The 17,784-nt window shown below is 41.0% G+C and overlaps 1 protein-coding gene across 2 annotated transcripts in view; it reads right to left on the bottom strand.

The window, feature by feature from the left end:
• acsf3 (acyl-CoA synthetase family member 3) overlaps window positions 1–17,068 on the bottom strand; it is a 119,765-nt gene extending 102,697 nt beyond the window's left edge. For both annotated transcript variants that reach the window (XM_054731860.2, XM_054731861.2), the window contains exons 1-7: window positions 16,985–17,068; window positions 14,023–14,817; window positions 13,429–13,584; window positions 7,745–7,899; window positions 7,141–7,286; window positions 1,842–1,939; window positions 326–452 (exon numbers count right to left, since the gene is read on the bottom strand). In XM_054731860.2, coding sequence (XP_054587835.2) covers window positions 326–452; window positions 1,842–1,939; window positions 7,141–7,286; window positions 7,745–7,899; window positions 13,429–13,584; window positions 14,023–14,739 — 1,399 coding nt within the window. In that variant the 5' untranslated portion in view covers window positions 14,740–14,817; window positions 16,985–17,068. The remainder of the gene's footprint in view (window positions 1–325; window positions 453–1,841; window positions 1,940–7,140; window positions 7,287–7,744; window positions 7,900–13,428; window positions 13,585–14,022; window positions 14,818–16,984) is intronic.
• Between the last annotated feature and the right edge of the window lie 716 nt (window positions 17,069–17,784).

Here is a 17,784-nt window from a genome sequence, read left to right on the forward strand (position 1 = left end):
CAAAAACACACAGTCCATTTATCACTCCCTCATAGTCCCCTAAAATGTGTACACACACTGTGTATGTGTGTGTATGTATGTGTGTGTTTACTACCACCAGGCCTGCACTGCTGGGGTTTAAGTGTTTAAAACCATGCCCTGAAATTCCAGTCTGCAGCCTGGGTGAAAAGCTCGTCTGACATCTTTCCTCCTTCTGTAAAGTGCTCTGACAGCACCAATCCTGTAGCTGCGTAGCTGCAATAAGCAGAATTCACTCCCTTTCCCAGAAGCAAGTTGATGAGTGTGTGTATGTACACTGCTGTACAGGAAGGGGGTAGCTAGGTACCTGTTTTAAACCAGCCGCCATCTGTAAAAGACTCTCTGGTTTCCTGGGGTTTGTTCCAGTACTCTTTAAAGACAGACGGACCACGAACCAGCAGCTCCCCTTCTTTACCCTCCAGACCCGCACGAACCTGCAAAGTATTCAAACAAAGAAAAAAAGAGCATTACGACAGATGGATGTGAAAGTCTGGGGTACCGGAATGTTGTTTAATTAAGCCAATATAAATGCAAATGATTCGGCAGGGGTCACATGAAACAGCAGCTTATACAGAGAACACAACTGGCTAGGTTAGTAAAACCTAGTTAGTTGCTGCAAAGAAATGGACAGAGTGACGTTGAGATGTTATCAAGCTGTGCATAGTAGCAAAAACATCTTCATTAGGAAGTGATACTGTTTCAAAAGCACAATGCTCGTGTCATTGTGCAGTTTTACCTTCAAAACCCACATTAGCAGCTAAACTGGAATGAGAAACAAGAAAACTTAAAGGGGAACTAGGCAGTTTTGACCAGCTTTTAACACCCTATAGTTTCCATTTGTAGAACCGAAACACCTTGATCTAACAGATGAAATGCCTCCCAGCCTTTCTTAGTGTCTACAGGAGTGATTCTTCACTAAATTAAACAAATCAGCCGTGTGCATGATCTAAAACAAGCAGGAACTGGGCTGGAAATCCCAACAGAGCGCCCCGCCAGTCTGAAGTTGTAAGTGAAATATTCTGGCCACAGGGGGCGATAGGGGCTGGGTGGCCTTTCATTAACCCTCTAAAGGGTCATTTTTGCACATACTGGCTCAAGAAAATGATTTAAAAATATGAAAAAGTTGCAAAGTATCCCTTTAAGTTAGTACATGATTCTGATAACAGAGCCTAGTCTTAAAAAAGGAAGCTCTTGATGAACTTGTCTAGCAAACATAATCACTCCTATGGAAGCAGAAGTTTGCAGGTTTAAAGCAAACAGGTTTGACATGTTGAAAAATACCAAGAAAGAAAGTAATTAACTTTAAAAAGAAAAATTATGATGCTTGTTTATCTTAGAAGGGTTATAATGCTATTTATATAATATGAAGTCCATTGGTGTGACAAAGATTAAGACAGATGTCAACATACTTAAGTAAGTCCGTGTAACACTTGGAGGAAGAGTAAAAAAGCCAAGAGCTAAATCTATTTGCAGCTGAAGAGTCTGAAGCTTTCAAAAACAAATCCTGGTTGTGTGGAAAGGATGTAAAGAATAAGGACCCTGTCTCCAAAAAAAAAAAAAAACTAAATAAAAAAACCTACATTGCTTTGGGCAATTTAAAGCAAACAGATGAGGTAGAAGTCATAACACACAAAATCATAACTATACCATGTTCCACTGGAGCAGCTGACAGCATGGAGAAAATACAGTACTCACTTTGCATCAGTCTCACACTGATGTCTAAATATCTGCAGGATTAAGGAAGACTAAGACTACATCCAATATTTCCAGTTTGTTTCTCTGCCTGGAGATAAACGTCATTCTCACTGTAGTTTAATGTTTACCCGCGTCTCTTTGTGATTTCCTTCCACTATAGTAGTGTTGGTCGCGTTATTCAAGACAATTTGGACATCCACACCTGGAAGAGGCACTCCCACAGCTCCTGTTGAATTTAAACACAACACATTATTTTTAAAGCAAACAAAGTGTCATTTTTTTTATTGTCACCTTGCAAAAATAACAGCCAATGAAGTAAGTACTGACAGCCTTTGGTTGAGCATTTTTCTGTGAAATGGGCAGTCTGCTTCCGACACGATGGCATTAACCTCCATCCATTGGGAAGAACTGGTCACTGAGTGAATTGCTGAGTTTGTGAAACTAGAAACAATTTGTCTCAGTTAGCAGAAGTCAGCTTGCTTTGACAGTATTGGCCATTTCTGGGCAATGTCTGATGCAGCTTTTATTGCCAACATATGAAAAAAATAAAATAAAATAAAAAAATAAAATAACAGAACTGTTTGAACATTTTTCTTGGTTTGCACTTATTTCACGTGGCTTCTGAAAAAGCCAGTAATTGACAGTAGTGTACAATTTAGTCCTTGAGTCTTAACTACTGCTGAGTGCTTGACAGGCTTTCACTGAAGCACAGCTGAATAAAAAAGGCTCCAAGTTGACAAGTTATCAAAAACCATAAAATCCCTGTGTCAAAAACTGAGTGCTTATAACTTAGAGCTGCAGAAATGCTTAATTATTAACAAAAATGTGTAAAAAAAAAAAAGCATAAACGTGTAAATTCCCACATGTTCTGACATCACCTGAATTCTATTATGTTTGCGAATGTGACCCTCAGCGGTAAGTAATTATGAATACTGGGATGCAAAAAGAGAAAGTCTAAGGGGTCTTCCGTGTGTGTGTGTGTGTGTGTGTGTGTGTGTGTGTGTGTGTGTGTGTGCGCGCGCATCTGCCTTAAGACTACAATGCAATTTTACAGAGTACAGCTCTTGAAATGAAAAGCAGGTCAGGACTTGATTACAGAACGAGTGTCTCACTCCATATTGATCTCATCAGTTCAAGTCCTGAATGAGAGACTAGAGTTGAATGGATCAATGACAAGCTAGTGAGCACAAAAGAAATCTGAATACTTTAGAATGGAGGTATTTAGTTTAATTTTACCACTTTTTCCTCATCAGTAATCAATGTAAAATCAATATTCAATGGCAAATTAGAAGTGGCATTATGCAACAGAACAAACTGGTTCCATACAGTGATCGGTATAAGTGAGTGCAGATTTAATCAGGAGCTCAATGAACAAAAGAACAATTTCCAGAATTTTCACAAGGCTGGGTTTGATTGAACTCTTGTTTAACTCCATAACATTAAATTGAGGTTAATAATATAACTTAGATCACAAAATCTTCACCCATTCATTTTCAGCTGCTTATCCGGAGTCGGGCCGTGGGACAGCAGCCTAAGCCGAGAGGCCCAGACTTCCCTCTCCCCAGCTATTTGGGCCAGCTCCTGCAGGGGAATCCCAAGGCGTTCCCTAGCCAGGTGAGAGACCTAGTTCCTCCAGTGTGTCCTGGGTCTCCTCCCAGTTGGACGTGCCCAGAAAACCTCACCAAAGGAGGCATCCTAACTAGATGTTCGACCCACCTCAACTGGCTTCTCTAATGGAGGAGCAGTGAGTCTACTCCAAGCCCCTCCCTGATGACAGAGCTGCTCACCCTATCTCTAAGGGAGAGCCCAAACACCTTATTGAGAAAACTCATTTCGGCCACTTGTATCCACGATCTTGTTTTTTCGGTCACTACCCTAAGCTCTTGACCATAGGTGAGGGTAGAAACACAGATCGACCGGTCACCTTTACGACACCATACATTTTTGAAACCACTAGCTCCAAAACCAGGGATCTTTGTCTCATCACTCCAGAGTCCGAGTAGTCTTCATCTCTTTCAGCATAGGCCCTACCAAATCCGAGACGTCCTTTTTTGTGCATGAGCTTTAGGAGAGGTTTCCTTCATGGACGATACCCATGCATGCCATGCGCCGTATGGCGTCATGGGAAACGGTCACTCCAGTCTGACTTTCTACTGCTTTAGCTAACTGCAGTGAACTTGCATGGTGATTTTCTTCAACTTCTCATCAAAAGACGCTCCTGTTGAGATGTTAACTTCCGTGGATGGTCTGGACGTCTCTGTAAGATGGTTGCATTTCCAACTTTCTTACATTTTTGGATCACTTTTGCTACAGTATTCTGACTGATATGTAAAGCTTTGCTGATCTTCTTTTTTGTGTAAAGAAATTATTTCCTTTCTCAGATTTTATGTCTCTTCTCTTCCACATGGAGCCATTGCTGACAGCATGAAATGAGAAGGGCTTTTCTTTGTTAAGTAATGTTCTTTTATAGTCACCTGCCTGCTGGACACCTCTTAAAGGAACCATTAGACTCACCTGTGATTGAATGCTTGTTGATTAGAATTTTGTAGTCTTACGTTTAGCTTTTCCCCTAAGACGATAACTGGGATGTACTCATTTTTGCAACATGGGCTTAAATGGATTTGTTGAAAATCACTTTTTTGTGTGAGTAAATGAACACATTATGTTTGCAATCAGTGGTCCACATTTGTGGGAGTATTTTGTATCATGGTATCTCATAGAAAATGTTGATTCTGAAAGGAAACTAAAGGTTTTCTGACAAATGTATTGGGGTGTACTTATTTATGCTGAGCACTGTATATTAGAGACACTAAAAAAAGTCTCAGCTTCTCTTCCCATTCTTCTGATTGTGGTCAAGAGGCAGAATGAAAACCTCTCCATTGAGTTCTTCACAAAGCCACAAAAACATCCTCCCTCTCCCTCAGCGACAGTCCCTGAAATGCATTTACACTTTGACTCCAAGAATTTCTTTTGTTTCTTTGATGCGTTTGTTCTCACAAACGTCTGTTCTAACAAATTCGGAAAGGAGACGTAGAAAGTTGTTTTGACTCAACGAGATTACATGTCATTTTGAAACGTCCGGGCAGAGTATAATGGAAAATGTCTTTGTTGAATTTAGAGGTCCAGACAGAATTCTTCTACGCTCTCAAAGTGCAAAAAAACTAAAAGTAGGGCAAAAAACAAAACAAAAAAAAACCCGAATCAAAAAAGATGAAAGGGGCAACAGAGTGAGATAATATGGAAGATGGATAGAAGCAGCATGAACTAATCTCACATGTTTACATCTCAGCCAGAGAAATGTGACCTAGAAAGCAGCACTATTGTTAATATACTTCCAAGTGGCAAGCTATGTAGCAAAATTAGGCCAATTAGATGCTCAAAATATGCAGAAATTCATTAATACATTTTTGTCAATAAAGTGTTTTATGTTGTCTACATATTTATTTATTTGTTTTTTGTGGAGTGGCAGAAAGAAAACAGGTGCATGCGTGTAGTAAAGGACAACGCCATTACACTGAAATTCCTGTGGTTGCTATTGATCCATTTTAACCTACTTAAAGACAAGACAGGAACACGCCGACTCAAACAGGCACAAGCTCCCGGCTCAAACACACAAACATTTCTCCTACAGCTGCAGCAGAGGAAACATCAATAGAACCACAAACTTCTTAAAGACATTCCTAAAAACCACCCGAGAGGAATCAAACAGGCTCGCGCCGCACTTTCCCCAACAAATAAACAAAACAATACCCCGACAAGACAGCAGACAGAGGAGATTCCAATCCACTTGCAGGCTAATTAGCTTTACCTGCATGAGGAGGTGTTGGCTGGGGACGGGGATGGAGATGGAGAGGAGCGAGAGGAAGAGGAAATGACAGAAGAAGGCTGGAGAAAAAAGTAAACAATACGAATACGACCTCATTTCTAGATTTCACTAGTGTGTGTGTGTGTGTGTGTGTGTGTGTGTGTGTGTGTGTGTGTGTGTGTGTGAGGGAGGGAGGTGTGGTTGGGACTGTGGGGTTTTAACTGACATGACAAGAGAGAAAACTTTATGATAAATACAACACAAAGTAGACATGTTGGATAAAACAGGTGAGGGAGTTTAAACAAAAACACAGATCGTGTTCTGAGATGAACACACAGCTGCAAAATCAAATCACCTACGATTCATATCGTTCATGTTGTTTCATCACGATATCTGAAACGCACTCTCTCTATGGAATAATGATGTTGTCAACGACAACAGAAACAGGATTTTTGCTTCTAATTTCCTCAACAGAAACACAAACACTGGTGAAATGTGACACCGTCGTTGTGAAAGAGTTAAACAGCAACATGAATACGTTACTGTTTACATTCAGATGAATGTTTCTGTGATGGAATCAGGCTCATCCGCCTGCTCATTTAAAGTGGGTAAACATTTGTCTGTGGGATTTTTCCGAGTGCATTTTCTCCAGCTTTTAACAAAATGACTGTAGGAATCGTTGTCAACGAAGAACCTCGCAGGTAATTCTTGCTCATGGCCGGTTGTGTAGAGAGGAGCTGATGATCTGCCAGCAGTCGGTTTCAGGGAAATATGTTTAAAATGTTTTTAACTGCAGGGTTAAACTGGCAGTGAGGTTTGCAGAGTAAAAACTCGTTTTGTCCCCGTTAACTTCTCTTATTTTGTAGTAATTAGAGAGCATAATTGGGCCTTTGAAATATTTAGCAAATAAGAATGTTACATATAAAAATGACTTGATACGCTGATGTCCTGCTTGTTGCTCATTGTTTAACGTGCTGATGAGAAGGGTAAGAAACCCTGGTCTGATCTTTAAGGGCGGGTGTTATCACTGGGCTTGAACACTCAAATCACAGGTCTGAATTTCACATAAATCAGAAAAGTTGACCTGGTTTAGTGATTAAGTCATTTTGAGACTAATAAATGGAAGATTTATCAGTGTTATCACTAATGAAAAGGTGTAAATCACAGTCTTTGGAGAGAAATGTCATGATTTTGAAGTTTCTATGATTATTTCAGAAGGATGAAATAATGCATGACTCAACCACACAGAGTGGGTTTGTAATGACGGCTTTTCCACCAATCCACATGTTTGTTTTTGTTTGTTTACTCTATGAAGCACCTTGAAGAAGTGCAGGTAAAATACAGCATTCAGGAGGCCCTAAACCTATAAATACCTTAGACAAACCATCGTTTCCCAGTTTTTTTTAGCTCCTCACTGAAAATGACTTTTATTTTTATTCTAAATACATTAAAGAAAAGTCTGAAGACAATGACAATCTATGCCGTTTATGTTTTAAATAAATGTTCCAATTAATTCAGCAGACAACAGGTTGATGTCTTAGATACATCTGAAAGAATATTTATTTTCTTTTAAAAACTAAGTTAGTGAATGCGTCTGGGTTAGGGTTAGGGAACCTATGTACCTGGGGTCCGTGGGCCCCTGAGCGGGTTGGACAGAGCCATGCCGATCTCAGTCATGCCGTAGCGCTCCAGCAGCGTGTGTCCCGTAATCTCCTCCCAGCGCTGCAAAGTAGGAAGAGGCAGAGCAGCAGAACCTGAAACCATTAACCTGGAAAAGACCGGAAAAAAATAAACTCAACACATCGCATTCTAGGGAAATATAAATACAAACACATTTTTTTTTCATCAAATATAAAACTTGTCATTGTTGTTATGACTCTAATCTCTGTTTATCCTCTCACACATCTAAAGCACCGTGTCCTTTTAATATGATGTAGGGGCTTTCTGAGAATCCAAAAGGGAGGAGGGGTAGTGTTAATGCTGAAAATACAGGGGAAAAAAATAATATATATATATATATATATATATATATATATATATATATATATATATATATATTGGTGGCACAAAGCCAATAAAACAAGAAAATAGAAGAAAGCACACAATCATGAAAAGAACTGATAAATGTTAGAAAAATAAAGTGTGTGTGTGTGTGTGTGTGTACAAATATTTAAATAGACATTTAGTTAGAAGAAAGCGTTTTGTTGCTGCTGATAAGATCAGTACCTGATTCTCTCTTTGCAAACAGCTTTGACAAAGTCCTTCACACGAGGCTGTGTGAAGTGCTGATCGTAGTACTGGATCAGTTTGGAATAAATTGTCGGCACAGCCATGAACACGTTAACCGTCGGAGCCCTGGAGTTCAACAGCATTTCCCACACCTGGAGAGAGACAGACACAGACACACACAGACACACACGCACACACACAGACACACACACACACACACACACACACACACAGACACACACACACACACACACACACACACACACACACACACACACACACACACACACACACACACACACACACACACACACACACACACACACACACACACACACACACACACACACACAGACAGACAGACAGAGACGCGGAGATAAGCAGAACATCTTACTGAAGACGGAGAGAAGAAGTAGATAAGAAAAGGTTAAGAGAAAGAAAGAATCCAACAGATAAGTTTTGGAAACTAAATGATTACATCTAAAGTCCTTCCATTGAAGCTGCAGAAATAAACACACACAAATGTTTTCTCTCTATTGGATGTAAACAGTGGAGTAGAGTCCACTGCAGCCTCATGTGAAATCAGTCAGCACAATGTCAAAAAAAGGAAAAACGTCATGATTTGCAAAGCTCTGAAGGTTAACAGCTAGAGGTCAGAGCAGCAACAGTTTTAAATTTTGTGGTTTCTTATGTTCAGAAAAGGGCCTCTAATGCTCCCAAATGAATTAAACGTGCAATTATTAATAGATAACTCATACACACTATATGTTTTTTTCTAGATATATATGCAATGAAAAAATGTTAGGTGGAGCTGAATTTCAATGAAATGATGTATTACAAAAATGATTTTACAAACAAAAAACTAACTCTTTGGCATATTTTTTTGTAAAGCCAATAATTAAATGTAATTAAGAAAATAATCAGCTTAAAAAACTGAAAATCTCTGTTTTGATTGTTCTGGTTTCAGCATTTCTGATGTGATCAGGCTCATTTGTGGAGAACATTAAGTGAAAAACATCAACATGTAGAAAAATAATTCAAATTACTGAATTTCCTCTAACTGATGGAGTTGCTCGCTGTCGGTTTAGTAAACTGTCTTAAATTTGCATCCTCAGCTCCATCCATCTAAAGGAAAATAGCAGGAGGAGCAAAAACTGCAGCTTGGGATCCGTGTGTCTGCTGCTTAACTGTGGCCACAGAATAATAGATTGCTGCTTCTGTTGTTTTACGCCCATAAACTGTGCTGTTTGTTATATGTATGGGACGTGCATGCTGCAAGGCGACATGATTAAAAACTGCAGGCTGCTATATGTGCGTGAAAGTGTCGGACCATATAATTAGCAGTGAAGTATCACTTTTGGGAAGAAAAATCACACCCATTAGGCTTCAGTTGTTTATTTATCTCCGTCTTTGATGTTACTTATTTTAAAGATGTCCACAAAACTCAAAATATAAATCAAAAAAGACTCGTAGATATATATATATATATATATGCACCATGTATTTAAAACAGTAAATGTTCACTTGTTTAAGACAATTTCACTTCACATATACTTCACATATCAGTGGTTCCAAGTCTTGCCCAAGCCCCCACAATGCGGCTCTAAAATTGGTCCTAACCTGGAAGTACCACAAATTGCAGTTCCACCCTCATCCACTAGGGGCTGGTGTCAGAAGCGAGCAAATCCTCATTGACTCCCATGTTAAAAATACCAATTTCACAGGAGAAATAAACATGTTTACAGCCTGGTTCCAAAACATGTTTTTGGTTTAAATTATCTTGTTTACACTCATGACAACTCTGAGGGGGGTGAATTTTTTTCTCACTTATCTGTTTAAGTGTATTAAAAGCCTAAAATTCTGTATAATTAATGAGCATCCGACGCACGTGACCACAGAGCTAGCTCCGTGGAAAGGCCTCAGTAGAGCCTCGGTCTGGCCTGGAAACTGCTCCGGGATTTTGAGACTCTGTGTTTGTGTTTTCTTTTTTGGATATTTTTGTGCAGTTGTTGGACAAAATGACTTGCTGTGGCATTAATTGCACTAATAGAGTGTCCAAGGAGTCTCCATTTTTTTCGGTAAGTAAAATTATATTTATGTATTTTAGGTCACTGCCGAGCTGAGCTTAGATTTTAACATGTACTGTTTAACCATGAAATTTAAATGTAATAGGGTAAAACCCAGTGCATTTAACATAATGCTGCACTTTAGAAAATGGGTTGAAATATAACATGTTGGTGGAGCTGGGTTCCGACTATCGTCTTGTGGAGCTCTCGGGAGACCTCTGTTTTCCACCCGGTTCTCCCCTCCCCGCAGCTCGGCGCATCTCTGTCTGATCGCAGCTTCTGTCTGCTGCGCGGGCTGCCGGCTTGTGGGGCTCTGGGATGGAAACCTTTCCACCCGGTTCTCCCCAGCGGCAGCTCTGCGTATCTCAGATCGCAGCGGCGCTTGTCTGCTGTGCGGCTGCCAGCTTGTGGAGGTCTGGGAGACCTCTGTGTTCCACCCGGTTTTACCCAGCGGTCAGCCCGGCGTATCTCTGACTCAGAAGCTCTGGTGTTGTGCACAGTTAATTCCGTTTGTAGCTAGGTTGCTACCTCTGTTAGCTTAGCTCCCACCTCCGCATTAGCTTTGGGTTAGCTTCAGGTTAGCTTGTAGCTAGTTCGACCGGGTGTCGTCAGTTGATCCCAGCCTTACAGCCCCACCCTCAGCTCCACCTCTCTTCCCTTTTGTGGAATTGTCTGGGCTTGACGGAACCTGTGACACGGTCAAAATGGCGGTGGTGGCCACCTCCCATTTTAGTACAAAAACTTATTATTGGAGCCTATGGAAACCCATTGTCCATATATGTATGTCGATGGTCCTGCCCTGAACACTGATGACAGAATGAATTAAGTGAAGAAGGACATGGACAACAGGTACGTCTCCTCTCCATGAAGACAAACTGCTCCTCCTGCAGACTCACTTCTGTATTCCTCCTGCTTTTTTAGGTGACTTCTTTCTCCTCTCCTCTTACATTTTCTATATTTCACAAGTTCTTGCTTCACTGCCTCTGCAGTGTCTCGTCTGAAAAGTCCACACCTCTTCCCACAAACAGAAAAACATCTTTTTTCCACCATCATCATCCACCAGATCTTTAATAATGTTTCAGCATTTTCTAAGCCACTTTTCTTCTGTCCAACCTCATCCCAAACTCACCTCATCTGTTCTCTATGAAGATGGCTTTCTGATTTATTCTACTATAATAGAGGAATAAAGCCAAGCTAGTAAAGATGTACTAATCAGCTAATAATACACCAATCCCACTCAGTCAAACATCATTACAAGTTGATCTGTGCGGTAGGGAGCATCTAGAGTTCAGCTATCCGCATTCAGAGAGAAGAATTATTAACTGAGCGTGCCCCGACCACTCTGGGTGGTGTCTATCAAGTGCAGCGAGGCGCTTCAACCAAGTTCACTCAAGAGGGGAGAGGGAGGTAATTTATGTCCATCAAGGAGCCGGTCTCCACCTCGGGGACAAGATCTGGTGAGAACCCAGACCGCCAGCCTGCATCCTAAACAACCTGAACTTGTTCTGCACTCAGGTCTGCACAACTGTATTAATGAGGGCTGCATTCCATTTAGAGGAAGTTCTGCTCGTTAGCATTTCTTACAGAGTAATTAGCATGTGTGTCTGCAGAAGTGGAACACGGCCCCCGTCAGCACACATGCCATGGATTAATTTCATCAGAGTGAAATAAACCTTTTAGACATCTAATATCAGTTATTCTTTTCACAATAATTATTAGGGCAGATATGAAAGTTTAGTTATTTTCCATAATCTTAGGAAAGCGATTAATGTCTGAGTCAACAATAGGGCTGAACGATATAGAAAAAAAGCATATCAATAAAAAATAATCAATGATTGATATCAATAATTATTGATAATTATAAAAAATGTAGAAAATATATTTTAAGTGCAGCCCTGGCCATTTGATGCCATTCATTTATGATAAAACAAGTTGATTGTAGTACCAACCAAACCCTTGACCAAACCAAATTTTTTCTATTGACCACGGCGTCTTTTCTAAGATCGCTGTATGGGTGAACTACTGTAACCTTCTCACGGGACAATGTTCTTCACCGCTCCTTGCTGCGACGCCTTGCTGTCTGTTCTGTTTGATAGGGGAGGGCTTGGTGATGGAGCGTGCCTGGGTCTGTGTTTATGACTGGTTGGAAGTAAGTATTGACTCACTTAATAAATGACACAAAGTGGCAAAACACACTTAATAAATGACACAAAGTGGCAAAACACACTTAATAAATGACACAAAGTGGCAAAACACACTTAATAAATGCCAAATACAGTAACAACGACACTAAAGTTTCTCTCTGACTTCAACAGTTGGTAAATGAGTTGAGCTATACGAATTTAAACTGAGCTGTAGAGCAGGCAGTTGAGTTTCCAAGCCGACTGCTCATCAATCTTTTATCACGGCTTCTTAGTAAAGCGTCTTTGCTGCTAGAACAACACGCCAATTCCTCAGCTCTGCCTCTTCAGAAACATCTCAGCAGCGACGGTAATATTACATCTGAGGAGCTGCAGTGATTAAGTAGTCAGTAGGGATTTGAATGATTCCAGTCTGACCAGCTCTTTGAGAGAAGCAGCTGCCGTCAGTCTGAAACAGTACCTTTGAAAGAGACTACGATTTACAGAAAAAAATTCACAACCATGACTTTCTTCTCTTTAGGCCAAACTGGACAGAAATCAATGCAGAGGCTCTGCTGCCAAGGCTACATTTCAAAGATCTGATGGGACTAAATAGATAGACTATTGTTCACTTTGACAATGTCCCATAACGTCGGGCAGACGGTAAAAGCTACTTTTCAGAGAATGAAAGAAGGGGCTTGGAGGGCTGCTGTACAAGGTCAGGGATAACAGCTGAATACTGATGGTGATAATAGTGTCCAAATGCTCACGCTGACAGAAAAAGATGTCCTTAAAGACCTTTTCTTTCTATCTACCTTCACTATGAACCTGACCCAAAGAGAAACCTGAATACATTGGGAAACATGCATCAACACTGGTTTGCAGCCTTAACACACACACACACACTTACACTTCCGAGCCTCACCCCCCCCCCCCCCCCGTCTCAGGGCCAAACAAGCACTATCATCCTTCAATGTCATCTCATCGATTGATCTGCTGCTTAAACCCCTGCCGTGAGTCGGCATTGGTCACATACAAAGCCACACAGGGCAATTCATCACTAAGCCCCAAACACTTAGTCTGACAGTCAGGAGGGGAGGAGGGGGGTGAGGAGGAGGCTTGCAGAGGGTGAGGAGGGGAGGAGGGGGGTGAGGAGGAGGCTTGCAGAGGGTGAGGAGGGGAGGAGGGGGGTGAGGAGGAGGCTTGCAGAGGGTGAGGAGGGGAGGAGGGGGGTGAGGAGGAGGCTTGCAGAGGGTGAGAGGGGACGGAGATGAAGCAGGGAGAAGTGAGGAAAGGCAAAAAGTGACAGAAAAAGACAAACTGGTGACAAAACAGCTAGGTATGAACCGCCCTGCACACTTTGAAACCTACATAAAAATTCTTCTTCTATTATAAGAATTGCAGCAATGCATGTGGCCTCTTTGGTGAAAGGATATTTGTATGACAACAACAACAAAACAGATTCTAAATTAAAGACAAAAATAATTTTTCAAACCTTTTGTGGCTGAAATTCAGGAAGCATGATGCAGGTGGCGCCCACCCAGAGCGGGCACAGCAGCTTGTTAATGATGCCATGCACGTGGTGGAGTGGCAGGGTGTGGAGGATGACATCATCCTTAGACCACGCCCACTCTGAAACCAAGCACTGTACCTGATGGGAAGCAGGACAGAGAAGAGAGACTTTTAAAGCAAATCAACTTCATCATTTAACCCTCCTACTGTCTTTATGGGTGACCACGCAAGGAAAGTTGACCATTGAGCAGGATTGATGGTTTATCCCATGAGGTCCACATGGCAGGGGTGAGGTGGTGCTCACTCCTCACCCCTGCCACATAGACCCAAGGGATAAACCATCAACCCTGCTCAATGGTCATCTTTCCTTGCAGGGTCACACCCATTAGGACAGTGGAAGGGTTAAAATAAAAAACTTAAAAATTCTATTTTGACAAGCTGCATCAAATCTTTTAGAAAGCACATTAAACAGGCAAGGCGATCCCCTCACATTACTGCCAGACTAAAGTTTCAAGTTAAAAAACTAAGTGAAGAGTTGGCTGTTTAATTTAAAATAAAATATAAAAGAGTCATATACCATTGCCTGAATGCTACGGTGTGTGTGTAAAACCCCTTTGGGGCGCCCCGTGGTGCCACTGGTGTAGATGATCATAGCTGGCCGGTCGGCCCAGTCTGTGATGGCCATCTCCTTCTCGCGTGTGTCTGTTCCATCTAAAGCGTTGAGGTTAGAAGTAGGAGGTAGAGTCAGACACGGCAGTCCGAGTTTCTGAGCCAGCGGCTCAAGGATCTCTGCGTAGGGATGTGCCGCCACCAGCAGCGAGCTCTGGGAATCAGAGATGATGTACTCCAGCTCAGAAGGGGGGTGTTTTCGGTAGAGTGGCACCACCGTCCCACCACTCATCCAACCTGCCCATTGTCCCACTACATAAGAAGCATCATTTGCACACAAGAAGGAGACTCGTTTTCCATGAAGACCCCCAAAGTCAGAATTTAGAGCAGCATTGATCCTGCTAGCGAGTCCTAAGCTGCTGCGGTACAGCTGCTTGTAGCTGTGCCCTCCACTGCTGTCTATGATGGCAGGTTTATCTCCAAATGCTAGTGCTCTCTCAAACACTGGCTTCTGGTTTATCCTCGATGACGGTGCTTTAGTCCATTCGTGAGTGTGTCTTTGAACTCTAGCTCCCAGTTGCCACCGCCCTGATTCTAACTGGCTAAAAGTGCTGCAAAGAGTGAATTTCCAGAAAGGAAAAGTTGACTTGAGAGGGAGCTTGGCCAAAGCAAACAGCTCTGACATATTAGAGACTTTGCTGGACGTCACCCTGCAGAGTTGTAAGATGTTCAGTCTTCTTCCATGCGCTCATAAAAAAAATAACTGTGGGTTGAGGAAAAAACAAAATGAATAGTAATTCTAGAACTATACTTAAAATAATAATAGTAATAGTAAGCAATAAACACCTAATGTTTTTTCATCAAGCAACCACAAATGTCTACAAAGCAAAGGGTAATAATGATTAGCGTGTTGAGAACAAGCCCCCACAATGCGGCTCAAAAATTGAGGCCAACCCGGAAGTGACAAAACTTGCAGTTCCACCCTCATCCGCTGGGGGCTGGTGTCAGAAGCGAGCAAATCCTCATTGACTCCCATGTTAAAAATACCAATTTCACAGCAGAAATAAACATGTTTACAGCCTGGTACCAGAACATGTTTTTGGTTTAAATGATCTAGTTTACACTCATGACAACTCTGAGGGGGGTGAATTTTTTCCTCACACTTCTGTTTAAGTGTATTAAAAGCCTAAAATTCTGTATAATTAATGAGCATCAGACCCACGTGACCACAGAGCTAGCTCCGTGGAAAGGCCTCAGTAGAGCCTCGGTCTGGCTTGGAAACTGCTCCGGGATTTTGAGTCTCTGTGTTTGTGCGTTCTTTTTGGATATTATTTGTGCAATTGTTGGACAAAATGACTTGCTGTGGCATTAATGGCACTAATAGAGCGTCCAAGGAGTCTCCACTTCATTTTTTTCGATAAGTAAAATTATATTTATGTATTTTAGGTCACTGCCGAGCTGAGCTTAGATTTTAACATGTACTGTTTAACCATGAAATTTAAATGTAATAGGGTAAAACCCAGTGCATTTAACATAATGCTGCACTTTAGAAAATGGGTTGAAATATAACATGTTGGTGGAGCTGGGTCCCGACTATCGGCTTGTGGAGCTCTCGGGAGACCGATGTTTTCCACCCGTTCTCGCCTCCCCGCAGCTCGACGCATCTCTGTCTGATCGCGGCTCCTGTCTGCTGCGCGGGCTGCCGGCTTGTGGAGCTCTGGGATGGAAACCTTTCCACCCGGTTCTCCCCAGCGGCAGCTCTACGTATCTCAGATCGCAGCGGCACTTGTCTGCTGTGCGGCAGCCGGAGCTCTCGGAGACATCTGTGTTCCACCCAGTTTTACCCAGCGGTCAGCCCGGCGTATCTCTGACTCAGAAGCTCTGGTGTTGTGCACAGTTAACTCCAGTTGTAGCTAGGTTACTACCTCCGCTAGCTTAGCTCCCACCTCCGTGTTAGCTTTGGGTTAGCTTGTAGCTAGTTCGATCGCGTGTCGTCAGTTGATCCTAGCCTTACAGCCCCACCCTCAGCTCCATCTCTCTTCCCTTTTGTGGAATTGTCTGGGCTTGACGGAACCTGTGACACGGTCAAAATGGCGGTGGTGACCACCTCCCATTTGGCCTATGGAGCCCATTTGTTATTGGAGCCTATGGAAATGAATTGTCCAGTATTTATATGTTGATGGTTGAGAACAATGAAACATCTTGTAATGAGGGGAGTTGTAATGTCAGGAATCCAGAGTAAAAAGCAGAAACACCTCTCAAGAAATCTCCAAAGTTTTATTAAAACTCCTCAGAGATGGATGGACTCAAGCTGATGTTAATTTACTTTAATGAACTAAGGAGAGTTTAAAGCTAATGCTATGACACATATTAGTGAAGCTTATTGTATACATCAACATTAAAGATTAGAATCCCAACTGAAACTTACCGTTTTCACTTTGAAAGAGACTTTGTACAACTTTATTGACATCCATGAAACACATTTATAGTTTTTACAAGCAGATTTACAACCAGTTACCATTACCTTTAGTTTCTCAGTTCAGAATTCCTTTATACAAACGCGTTTGCTTTGACCACAAAAGTATTTTTTCAATTCACAAAAACGTGTGGATTTGACTGACACGTCCATTTCTTTCTTTTCTTATTAAATAATTTTAGCACTATTTTTTACCCTAAGTACTAAAAATTATACAAATACTTCGCATTTATAAAGCTGTTATATTTAATAATCTTATTTAAATAAGGCAATTGGCTACATCACTGAACACCTGAGCAGTTCGTAAACAACTCAGACTGACAGCGGCACTATCAAGCTCATTTCTGTAACTTCATGAACCAAAATCTTCATAACGGAAAATATTGCATAAACATTGAATTTATTCCGTATGTTTAATTTTACTCATGCTTTCTACAACGCTACAACTACTTACTGTTTTTCGTTCAGCCTTCTGTTCAAGGACGGTGCAGCGAATTTATTCTGCCGGTAGGAAACAACGGCAGAGGAATACAGTTCCTAGGTAAAAGAGACAGCAGAAAAATAATCACATTTCCTGCGGCGAATGAAATACACGAATGTAGGTATAAATAAATAATTTAAAGATACATAAACATGAAGATAAAATTAGAAGATTTCAAAAAATAATTTCAGTACACATAAACTTATGCTGGGATCAACGTTGATCAGTTTATTCTAGTTTGAGCACCGATCATTTCATTAAAAAAAGGTTTTCATAAAAGAGCTGCCACCCACATAAGATAAAACTAGAGGGATTTAACGTTAGAACATCTACTCTTTAGTGTTCCAACTGGATAATTTTCATATTCTTACAATATGTTTTCAAATTTATACAGTATAATATCATGTTCTTACAATATACTATCATGTTCTAACCATATAAATGTCACTTTTGTGCATTATAATAATTATATTGTAAGAATGTGGTATTATATTGTACAAATGTGAACATTTTATTGTTAAAAACAATAGTATATAGTAGGAACGTGATAATATATGAAAGTTATGTTGTTGGAAAAATAAAGTCATACTGTTATATTGTCAATTTTTATTTTGCGTGGGTGGCAGCTAATATTCTTGGGATTTTCTGGGCACAGAGTTTAAATTCAAACAAGTCTCTTTGACCAGATAAGAGTGACATTTAAAAAAAATACATAAAAAAACAACAATTAGTTTAAAAATCTTTATCCATAGCAGTCGTGTACTGATAAAACA

Source organism: Nothobranchius furzeri, chromosome 9, assembly GCF_043380555.1.
Source record: "Nothobranchius furzeri strain GRZ-AD chromosome 9, NfurGRZ-RIMD1, whole genome shotgun sequence".
NCBI lineage: Eukaryota > Metazoa > Chordata > Actinopteri > Cyprinodontiformes > Nothobranchiidae > Nothobranchius > Nothobranchius furzeri.